General features: G+C 43.5%; 1 protein-coding gene across 1 annotated transcript; it reads right to left on the bottom strand.

Annotated features, from left to right (window-relative positions):
* Positions 1-2,330: 2,330 nt before the first annotated feature.
* TUBB6 (tubulin beta 6 class V) lies at positions 2,331-11,438 on the bottom strand. Its single transcript, XM_042840086.1, has 4 exons — positions 11,341-11,438; positions 10,864-10,972; positions 9,540-9,650; positions 2,331-5,064 (listed from the first exon to the last, which is right to left on the bottom strand). Exons 1-4 carry the CDS (start codon positions 11,395-11,397, stop codon positions 4,001-4,003), a joined length of 1,341 nt encoding a protein of 446 aa, XP_042696020.1. The 5' UTR covers positions 11,398-11,438; the 3' UTR covers positions 2,331-4,000.
* Positions 11,439-11,902: the final 464 nt, after the last annotated feature.

Raw genomic sequence — 11,902 nt, 5'->3', positions numbered from 1 at the left:
ACTTTCGTTTTGTCGGAAATGTGATTTGACTAATAAAGGTAGATTTACAGAGCTTTTACTGAAGTTTAGGCATGATCACAAGATTGCTGATCCATTAGAAGAACAAGAGGGAGAGAGCCTCCCTTCCCCCATTAAAATGTGCAGCAGTTTCTGTACAATTTGCAATAAAAAGTTAGCAGATGTATCTAATGTACTACTACAACAGTTTTGACTGCAAATCTTACTTCCAAGCAGAGCTGCTGGCACAGAAACAGGTGCAGATCTTGGGTTGGCTCCAGTCCTCTGTATTCATCTCCCTAGACTTTACCGAAGTTGCTTCAGAACAAGATTGCTGTGTTTTTGTCACTTAATGAGTTTGTTGCTCCCAGTGCATCCTGTGACAGTGCTCGGGGCAGCATTTACAGCTCTGCAGAGACTGAGCATCAAATCCTAGCTGTTGGGGCAGTTAACTCTGCCCTCATGTTTGTGAAACTTCCATCAGGCAGACATGGCAAAGTAGCAACCAGTTTATTTGCATATGGTGTAGTGTGGTACTTTACATGTAGCTGTACTTACTGCTGTTTGTTTGCCTCCCTGTTTCCCATCTAGTGGAACACTTTTTTTTTTTCTATTTCTCACAGGCAGTTTGTAGCCAGTGCTGAGGACTAAATGTAGTTACATTGTAGAGGTCTTAATTTCCTCACTCCTTATTTGATTCTTCCTCAAGCAAGCAAATGAAGAGACAAAACAAAAAACAAATGAACAAAAAAAAACCTAAAACAAACCCACAAGCCATGGCCGTATAGCCAAAATATCCTAAAAGTGAACTCTTTGGGGTGTTACCACCTGCCTGCAAAAGAAGTATCTCTCTGAGAAGTTTTCTCTTACTCCATTTGTTCTGTCCACATGTATAGGACTTAAATTCCACTCACGTTTAATTGCAGCATAGTTCATAAGTTTGTGAGACTGTAAGGGATACAGAAGTTCCTTTGCCTCTATTTTAGAGCATCAACTTACTTTGTGTAGTCTTACCTTGATAAGTTTTAGTATTTTGTGCCAAAAGTGGCAGAAATGTGCTGTGCCGGCATTTTGGATTCAAAACAAAGCCATGAAAACTAAATTAACCATCCGCCTAACCTGCTTCTTTAAAGAGGATGGTTAGCCTGCTCACAAATTTGAGACTTCAAAGTTTAGTCTGTGGTGTGGCTGCCAGTAAGGTCAGATGGTGTTTGTATGCAAATGTTTAGCAGTGCTGCTTCAACTAGTAGAGGCTTGCGCAGCATGAAGGGAGCTGAGCCTTCTCTGTTTGTCCTACTGCTGGGAAGAGGAGCAGGTCTGGCCCTCTTCCAGCCTTGACTTTGTTCACAGGAGGTGACCACCTTTTCCTAGCGAGAGAAGTGATTTCAAACTAGTGAAATTGAGAGCCTAAAGAGGTCAAAGTAGCTCATGCAGAGACAGTGGCAGAAACTGCCTGAATGCCTTGCTGGCTTTGACCAAAGCATCTTTGCAAAGGACCTGCTCCCTCCAGGTTAGGTGCTTGTTTCTGGCCTGGAAGCACACCTGCCCACTCTGTTTATAAGTGGTATTGATGGTGTAGGTTGTCATCTTTATTTGTGCCTCCCCTTATTCAAATGTTGGCAGAGGTATTTGTGTGTGGGTGGTACTAAGAAACACACTCGGGTCTGGCTTGATCTGGCATCGAGCAGCTGTGTATCTTTGTGTGACCAGATGCATAGCAGTAAAAAGGAGAAAATGAAAGCAGACCAGCCGCGGGAAGAAAAGGAAAGGGTGACAGAGTTGAAAAACATGGAGGGAAACTGAAAAACTAAAAAAGGAATGTGAAAAAGACAAAGGCAGGACTTGATAGGTAAATTTCCAAAAAAAAAAAAAAGAGAGAAGTTTTTAGGAGTAGAAAGTAATTATTCAAAAAGAAAGGCAACTGAAAGAAATGTTCAACAAACCTGTTGCTAAAGATTTTTGGTTTTGTGTCATAAAAGGAAGATTAGAAAATTACTTGAATGAAAAAGAAGCATTTCCACTTCAATGGCTCTTACTGCTTTCATGCAAGCTGGTGATGTTCTTACTGCAGGCTCCTTGGGCTGTTTGCTTTCTTCTAAAATTACATGGAAGATGTTTCCTTTTGCTCTAAAGGGGACATTCAGTTGTCTCTCCTAACTTCACACCCAACAGTTGGAATTAAACTCGTGAAAGAATGATTGAGTCAAAATAGAGAACACTGTCAGTTGTGGATTTTATGGGTTCAGAATCTGTATTCTGGATTTTGAGTCAATGTATGAAAAGCAAAGAAGCTGATTCACAAGAGAATGCTCAGTTACTTAAGATTCCTGGTATTTTATGTTGTAAACATTTTAATTAATAATATCAGAATTCATGGCTGGGAGCTACTCGTTAATTCTGTATTACAGTGAAATAAAGTCCCAGAATTTAAAAGATGGTAAAAGATGGCTGCTCCTCCTTCACTCAGAAGCAGCTGTGCCAGTGCTTTTACTTGAACTTTCAGTTCCATGTAGAACAAAATTGACAGCTTCAGTGTGCGTGGGTTGCAGCTATATGTAAAATGCAATCATCTCATTCCCTGAATCCCAAACTATAAATATTTTCAGGAACAAGGGATCTTTGGAAAATATATTTGTGAAGCATTGTTTTTTAAGTACTGAGCAAGGTTGCTGCTTAGAAAGTGCTTCAGAAAGCAAGACGAAAAAGAGCAGAGTCCAGAAACATATTAAGTTTGGATTTCCAGAAGGTTTTTCCTTTGTTTGCTTGTTTTGTTGCCTAGAAACTGACCTAAATAGGACACTCCATGTAGGCAGTGTTCTCCAGTGAAGGCTCTCTAATGGAGAAGGGCTGTTTAATTGATATGGCCAGAAGCACAAAGTATGCACAAAGAGTGAACACCCAACAGTCATTTTGTCAAGGCAGCAAGTCAGTTGTGCAAGACAGAGACCTTTCTGTTCCAGCTGTCATGTAAGCAGATAAATTGACGTTCATCTTTCATTTTGCCAGCTGTTTTGGTTACCATGGATAAATAGTTGTACTTTACTTTAATCTCAGTCTGCCCAGTGATTTTAAAACATCCATAGCACCCATAGGTGTGAACTTCAAACTAGGGGTAGAAAGATACATCAACACGTAGTCTCCTTTCCCACCATGCTGCGGAGAACATGAATTTCAGGTATATAGGCAAGGTGGAGTGGAGACAGGAACCAGAATCACCATTACCTGGTGCTGGCCAGAAAGCCAGGGGACTGCATGATATTGTGCTTTCAGAGAGCCCTTAAAGAACATACCACAAGTGGACATATTTCACACACATAACCCACCATTACTCAGCAACAAGTGAAAAAGTCACATAGCATAAATTCAGCCCTTGGCCTGCAGCTCACTGGATATTTATACAGCATTGACTGCCCAGAACACTTTTACTTGAGATGATACTAGTCTTTTTTATTTTGTTCTCAGAGAATTTGAATCAAACGCCATCTTTAATAGTTACTGTACAGAACAGTTAATAACTTTTTGTTCTTTTTTTTTAATCAATAAATTTTTGTTCCTGGCAGTTCAGTATTGTATACTCAGTACAGAATGAATACTTCAAACCCACAAGATTTTCTTATTCATAATTGGATGAAAATAGTGCAGTTCTGTTTTGTAGATTTTCATGCCTGCATTACTTCTTTTTTTGTAAAATATGGAAGACGAAGTTTGTTTGGAATAAAAGATCCCAAACTACCAATTTCTGTGTTCAGACTCTTAGACTAAAGTCTTACATGAATGCCTTACATTTGTCTCATGAATAGAAATAGCCTGATTTTCAGAAATGCAGAACGTCCTCAGTTCCCAGTGACCTCAATGGACTCTGAAGAGCAGCTCTAATATCTGAGTTGTGCTCCCTTTTCTCTGCTCCCCCCCTCATTTTGAAGCCTAAATACAGATTTATAAGCCTAATTATTAGAAATCCAGATGTGAGAATTTGGCCTGGAAAATAGCATACCTAATTTCTTTATTCATTGATCTCTTCTTCCTCATCTTCAAATGTTTCTTCTCCATCATTTGCTGTAGCTTCCTGGTATTGCTGATACTCTGACACCAGATCATTCATGTTGCTTTCTGCTTCCGTAAATTCCATTTCATCCATTCCTTCTCCTGTGAACCAGTGGAGGAAGGCCTTTCTCCTGAACATGGCTGAAAATTGCTCAGATATCCTTTTGAAGAGCTCTTGAATGGCTGTACTGTTGCCAATGAATGTGGAAGCCATCTTGAGGCCACGAGGCGGTATGTCACACACTGCCACCTTAACATTGTTTGGGATCCACTCCACAAAGTAACTGCTGTTCTTGTTCTGGATGGCCAACATCTGCTCGTCAACCTCCTTCATTGACATGGGGCCACGGAAGACAGTAGCCACTGTCAGATATCTCCCATGCCTCGGGTCACAGGCTGCCATCATGTTTTTGGCATCGAACATCTGCTGGGTGAGCTCTGGAACAGTGAGTGCTCGGTACTGCTGGCTGCCTCGGGCTGTCAAAGGAGCAAAGCCTGGCATGAAAAAGTGAAGGCGTGGGAATGGGACCATATTCACTGCCAGCTTCCGGAGATCAGCATTGAGTTGGCCAGGAAAACGCAGGGATGTAGTTACCCCACTCATGGTAGCAGAAACCAAGTGGTTTAAATCACCATACGTTGGAGTGGTGAGCTTCAGGGTGCGGAAGCAAATGTCATACAAAGCTTCATTGTCAATGCAGTAGGTTTCATCTGTATTTTCAACCAGCTGGTGGACCGAGAGCGTGGCATTATAAGGCTCCACCACTGTATCAGAAACCTTTGGAGAGGGCATGACACTAAAGGTATTCATTATCCTGTCAGGATATTCCTCTCGTATTTTGCTGATGAGCAGGGTTCCCATGCCAGACCCTGTCCCTCCTCCCAGGGAATGAGTGAGCTGAAATCCTTGCAAGCAGTCGCAGTGTTCGCACTCTTTTCTCACTACGTCAAGTACAGAATCAACCAGCTCTGCCCCTTCAGTATAGTGTCCTTTGGCCCAGTTGTTTCCTGCACCAGTTTGTCCTAAAAAAAAAATACACAATTGGAGAAGAAAATATACAAAGTTACCAGTAGCATTTGGGCACCTCATGGAGTACATCACACCTGTAAAAATGAGCTGCCAATCACTTGTCAGGTAGATAACACTGCTCTTCAGTTTTGCCTACAAATCTCTCTACTACTATCAACCTAAGCTTTTTATACAGACTCCTTTTGCCTCAAATCCTCCATAGTGTTCATTTATGCCTTTGGGTGACATTTTCTTTTTTGGAATTTAACTTTCCATAAATGCAAAGATGGCACTGGTTCCTTGTTTTGAAAGCTCTCACACTCCCAGCGCTGCTTATTCCATAAACATACAGAGACTGTTTATATTTAAATGCTTTCTGTTTATAGGGATCACGATGAATAAAAAGCTAAATCACAGATGCACATTTCTAAATGAAGGGTTCTTGGACTGCTCTCACATTTGCTCCTTTCAGACAGGAGGTACAGTTGTCATTCAAGGATGAGGCTAAGCTTCTGAAATAAGTCCTTTTTAACTTACTATATCAAAAACTGTAACTTTTTCAATCAATGGTTATCTAGCCTGAATGAGAACACTGATCAACAGAAGCTCCATGAAAGATATTCCAAAAATTCAGGGGTTACCAAGTGCTATTTAACATCTACTGGTTTCCCTAGAAACTTCCTACTCTTTGAGATCTGCAAAGCAACTTGCCAAATCAAAAAATGTACATTTCACAAGCCCTCATTTTCTCCCCCAGCTTCCATTTGCCTCTTATGTACCACTCAGGATGGATAATCTGGATTCCCTGCTACACCACTATTTTATTATTAGATACAGATTAAATAAGGGACCAGCCTTTAATACTCATATTCCTCACAGTGGCTACACTACATACGTATGTCATGCTACCAGATTCAGTCAGTAGTACTCTTGGAAGTAGTCATTGGAAGGAGCAATAATTTCACAATCACATATATCCACTTCTGCATGGTTCTCCAAGTCCTCCCTTCCTTCCTACTACCGTGCCCCAATTCAATTCCCACTGTTCTGTGCTGGTGCCAAACATACAGTTCTGGGAAAACTGCTAGCTGGGGTATTGTTCAAATATGAGACACTTTATTTTCACTGCAAAAAAATGCTTGATTTCCTCAACATTTATCTGGTTAATTGTTCTATATGCTGCTTTGTTTTTCTCTCTTTGAATCTAGGAAGGTCAGCACTTCCTGTCCAGCTGGACAAAGCACAAAGTAATATCCTTCCAGAATTAAATATGCTTGCAACCACCTGCAGTGTGCTTGAGCTGATCCCCTACCAGATATCTGCACAAGCCAATGCTACTTCAGATGCAGAAGAATCTTAAAACCAAAATCTGAGTTTTTAGAATATGATGTTTTGCAGAACATCCCCTGTGTTGCCCTTCTCCACTGGGCAGTGGAATTGCTATGAAATTCAATCTGAAATTCAAACTGGGCAGTGAGAGAATAGGAGAGAACACAAAATAGGAGCAAAGAATTAGGAAAGAAAAAAAAGGCAATTATTCTCAAAAATGTGGAAACTTTGTGTTCACGGGAAAAGATTTGCATTGGCTTAGTCTGCAAAATAAATTAGGAAATACAACATGTAAGACAGAAGTGGATCAGTCCTCCCTCAGGGCTAATTCACAGCACAGGATCTCCCAGAAGCCCATTCTATCACTGTTCAAATTTGATTTATTGCATTCACACAGCCTTTGTATCTATCTAAACTGCAGTTTAACTGCAGCAGTGGTTGCCTACAACACCACTGTTTCCCTTCTGCCGATGACTATCAGTTGCTCATGTGTTAACTCTGCACTCATCTACTAGGCAGCACCCACCTGGGGTCTCCTATGTTCTCTGTGAAACCCCAGAGGATGCCCCCCACTTACCAGGTACCTACCAAAAGTCTTGAATACCACACACTATACTAAAAACTGTAGGTTTGGCAGATCTTTGCTCTGTCCCACAAGCTCTGTTATACATGCAGCCAGCCTCCAGCTTCCGCCTCTTCTCACTGTTCACTTACTGAAATCTAATGGAAGTCCACAAGAAGTAATCCCAGAACTAATGCTGGTACCTCCAGATCTTCCTACCACTGTTTCTTTCTCCAGTGCTCATGTGTAAGCTTGAGCTGCATGTGCACGGAAGCCATTTGTCTAACAGACAAAAAATAGCAGCTATTTTCTGAAAACTTATTCCTCTCCTTTTCTCTCTCTACTATTCTTTTACTCTCTTTTATTTCATGCATGAAATAAAAGACAAACCTAGGAAGAGACACCAGTAGCTTGCATACTAATGCTGAGAAGACTATTGTGAAGGCCTTGGTGCAGAACATACAACGTCATTTAGAGAGGGAAAGACACTCCTTTGACTGGCTAACAGCCATTTGTGTTTATCACCATCAGTTCAGACAACAAACTGGAGAGATACCTATCCAAGAAGAGCTAGCAAGGATGTAGGCAAAAATGGAATGAGAAATGCAGGAGTGTACTAATGAAAAATGGTCAACAGAAACAGTTACATCAGACAGTTCGTAACAGACACTGGTGGACAACTGTACGCCATTAGGGAGCCAAAAGACCCGCTGCTCTCCTACAGCAAGTTCATTCCATCTGTGCTTCTTCACCCTTCACATCAGCATCCTGCAGCATTAAAGTACAAGGATTATGTCTGCTAGTCTCCCACTAGCCTGAGCTAAAAATCCCTGTATCTGGAGTGTGTGTGATCAGCTGCTTAATATAGCTGAATGAAATTCTCATTGATGGTGCACACCTACTTGTTACAGGTATGCACACATACACGTATATGCACGCAGAGACTGCAAACATCTCCATCAGAATGAGCCCTAACAGCCTGGCATACAGCAAGTATGGAACTGCCAGCCTCTGCCACAAAGTCCTTTGTGGGTCCAGGCTGGATTTTTAAAAGAGAAAACAAAGTGCTTTGTTGGCTTTTAATACAGAAGATCATTACTTCAGCACTCAGGCAGCCATTCTGCACTATTCAGCAGGTTGGGAGGACGGTGCCTGATGCTGGCAGGGCCCTCCGTCAGATACCAGTTCATCACATGCTGATGGTTCATTGTTAGCTTGTCAGAAAGGGAGTGCAGTGAACTGAACTATTGTTAAAGACACTAAATTGATTTTGCTCTGGTTTTACTGGTGATATGCCAAATTGTAAAGTTCCAACACAGGTATTTCCAAAAGTTGTGTAAATTCACTCCTGTGGGGCTGCTGTGGTACACACAGGAGAAAGGGAGTAAAAGTAAAAACATGAATATAGAAACTTGCCTCATAAGGCTGCCTATGACTTTTTACACCAGGCTAACTTGTACATATTGTAACTTAAAATGCTTTTGAATGTAATCCTTAACATCATTGCTACAGATCATATGGGAGAAAATTAGCAATAAAACTTCAGTTGAACTCTGTTAAAGAAGTCAGTTAAAGGCTTAATATGAATCTACGGCTTCTTATTCCCTACCTCACCAGAGGGAGGTTGAGCTACAGTTTACTTCATACCACCCAATGTTTATCTTTTCTCTGTCCTTCCCTGGCACCGTTCCTTCTTTATTATATTAACACAATATACCAAAATAAGCTGAAACCTAAGCTTGCTTTGGCAGGAGGAAGAGCAGCTAGCGCAGACATGGAAACCAGAAGGCCACTGGAGCCCTCGTGGTAGCTCTCATTCAGGCTCCCTGTTTGAGTGGTTCTCTTGACTTTCACACACCACCTCTCCTTTAGTACTAAGGGACCAACAGCACTCCTGTACTTCTTAAGGATGCTATGAAATTCAATCATGGCAACAGTCACTTTTAAGCTTACATAGGAAGCACTACAGAAGTGCAAAGTAAAACGGTAAAAGCCAGAACAACCCTTTCCAAGAACACTGCAAAACCTGAAGTTCCTCCATGCTGTCAGATTATTCCTCTTTGTGTTGGAAAATAACCCAGTAACTGGCTCAGTGAGTGGTTTCCATTGGCCTCCCTTTAGTGTTAACTATGCTATACTGTAAGGCTCCATTGAAAGAGTTAAATTACACAGCCTTTAAACAACTTCATACTCATGCATTTAATGCGATTTCGAATAAAAAATAGTTTGGTTGGTTTGTGGTTGAGCTTTTTCCCCTCTGCTTTCCATTTCCTGCAGAATTTCCATGCATTTTGTTGTAAATAATTGGTCTCAGGATTTCATTAGCATTGAAATATATTGAAAGTAGATGTACACTATCTGATGATTATCATAGGAAGCTTTCAGTAGTTTGCTAATTGAAGAAACAATTAACAGAAGAATGATTTGTTCAGTTAATGGGATCTTTTGGCTGACTTACAGATAACCGAAAATTGATTGTTAAGCTAATAAAGGTTTTGAGTATTAATAATACTTTGAAACAAGGAGGAGGCAATGTAGTTTAAATGTCTTTTAACCATTCACTTCTTTTTTCTTCCTTTGTAAGAAGCATCCACATACCAAAGATGAAATTATCAGGCCGAAAGAGCTGACCGAAAGGACCAGATCGCACACTATCCATGGTGCCCGGCTCCAAGTCCACCAAGACTGCTCTTGGCACGAATTTCTGGGCTACAATGAAAAATAAGCATGTCCTTAATGTTCTGGAAAATAGTGAAAGAGTTACAGTGTTTAACACACAGTTACATTGCTTACTATCAGTCTAATGCAGATTGTACATAGATAAATACTTCCTATAGAGGAAATCATAGCGGAAGATGAATCCAAGCATGATATGCACAAAACAATTCCCATCGAACAACAGACTTGATAACTGGATGTCAGTGGAATATTACAATTTTGTAAGCATTTTGAGGATTAGACATAAAGAAGGGAAGTTTGACTGCAAAAAAAAAAAAGTTGAATAATAAAGTAAACAATTTTTGCTGTGTGTAAGGGGTGAGTGGAGGGTTAATACCCAAATCATATAATATCATATAAGTTACATTGGACCCATAAGGATTGCGGGTCCAACTCCTAGCTTCACAAGGGAGGACCCAAAAAACTCAGACCATAAGGATGCTAAAACACATAACTTTTCACGCTTGAAGGACTCACCATCAATGAGAGAGCTATTTGGTGCAGGTGGCAAACAACTGATAAGTGCATCTACCACAAAACACGAGAATCTGTACGTGGTTGAAACTGCTCAAGGAAACTAAGGTAAATAATACCATAGAATCCTAGAATCACCAAGGTTGGAAACGACTGCTAGGATCATCCAGTCCAACCATCCACCTATAACCAGTATTTCCCACTAAACCATATCCCTCAATACAACATTTAAATGCTTCTTGAACACAAATACATTAAGCTAAGCTGGACAGAAGACAAAACAAGTTCTTCTCAACGACCAAAGAACTCACTGTCCCTATTTTACATAGCAATACCTTCCAACACCAGTCTGACTCAAAGGACTTCGGTGCTTTTAGCACCTTATTAATGAATCCCCATTACCCACGCCCCGACTCTTTCAACCCACAGAACAAAACCTGCATACTACAGATACGGGCTCAAAAAATCAGCAGTTCAACGCGAGACGACGGACAAGAGACAGCTGATGCCCTAATCACGCGTTACAAGAGCGAACAGCGATTAACAAACTTCCACGCAGGCTGTGCCCCGTGAGACACTCCCTCCTCTCCGCCTGGAGAGCGGAACGCCAGCTGATGGCGGGAGGAGGGCGGCCAGAAGCGCTTGCAGCTTACAGAACCGCTCTCTCCCACATTCCTGGCTCCGTCCTCACGGAGCCCGTCGCCCAGCACCCTCCCCGCCCCACACTTACAAGATGATTCGTTATAGTAGACATTGATCCTTTCCAGCTGCAGAGCTGAGTCACCGACATAGCCTCCGGCTGGGTCAATGCCATGCTCATCACTTATCACTTCCCAAAACTAGGGCAGGGAAAGAAAAAAAAGAAGAAGAACAAGAGTGTTGGGAACTCCCCCGCCGAGATCCGTGTCCCTGCCCAGCTCCCCAACGGCCACGCAGCGCGGCCCGGCCCGGGGCAGCTGCCGGATTCCAGTCGCTCCCGGCCCCTCCCTGCGGCGCTGCCCGACAGCGCCCGGGGCGGCACAGCTGCGAGGGGCTGCTCGGCTCCCAGTAGCCCCACGCCCGCCGCCCAGCCCTGGCCCGGCCGCTTTGCGAATAGCCGTGAGAAATCCCGTCGGTTTCAACGCTCCCCGACGCCTTTTTCGGACGGCTGAACTTCCCTGTCCGCCCGCAGCCGCCCGGAGCGGCGGGAGGGCTCCCCTGGGCTCACCTTGGTCCCGATCTGGTTGCCGCACTGGCCCGCCTGGATGTGCACGATCTCCCTCATGGCGCTGTCCCGCACCGCACGCCCCGTCCCGCCCGCTGTCCCTCCGCGCAACCCGGCTCTGCCCCGCGCGGGCGGCGCTTTATGGGCTCTGAGGCGGCGCACCCCCCCCCAATCCCCTCCCTCCCCTTTCCCCGCTGCCAGCGCCAACGGCCGCCCCCTCCCGGGACCGCCCCACCCGGCCCTCGGGCGATGGGGGCGCGTTCCGTTACCTCCGGGGAGCGGGGGTGGGTGGCTGAGCAGTGCTCCCGGTCGACACGAGCGGCAGCCCCGCTGTGGGAGCCGGAGTTGGGTTGTGCGTCCTCACCCTGCTTGCTTCATTCACACCGCACGGAGTCATAGAACTCCTTGGATCGGAGGGGACCCCTATATTTCACCTAGTCCAACTGCTCTGCGATGAACAGGGACACCTACAGCTGCACCATGTTGCTCAGAGCCTGAGCATCCGACTGACCGCTGGTTCTGCTGCCCCCGAGGTGGCTCTGATCCACACTTTGCTTCTTACAGC

The sequence above is a fragment of the Centrocercus urophasianus genome, unplaced genomic scaffold (assembly GCF_019232065.1).
Source record: "Centrocercus urophasianus isolate 14NV4802_14NV808 unplaced genomic scaffold, USGS_Curo_1.0 seq_11, whole genome shotgun sequence".
NCBI classification, from domain to species: domain Eukaryota; kingdom Metazoa; phylum Chordata; class Aves; order Galliformes; family Phasianidae; genus Centrocercus; species Centrocercus urophasianus.
This window is presented reverse-complemented; position numbering and strand designations above follow the sequence as displayed.

Coding starts and splice junctions, on each gene's coding strand:
- TUBB6 (XM_042840086.1), bottom strand. CDS start 11,397: ATGAGGGAGATCGTGCACATCCAGGCGGGCCAGTGCGGCAACCAGATC. Junction 10,973..11,340: donor GCAACCAGATCGGGACCAAG/GTGAGCCCAGGG, acceptor TCCCTGCCCTAG/TTTTGGGAAGTGATAAGTGA. Junction 9,651..10,863: donor CTACTATAACGAATCATCTT/GTAAGTGTGGGG, acceptor TTTTCATTGTAG/CCCAGAAATTCGTGCCAAGA.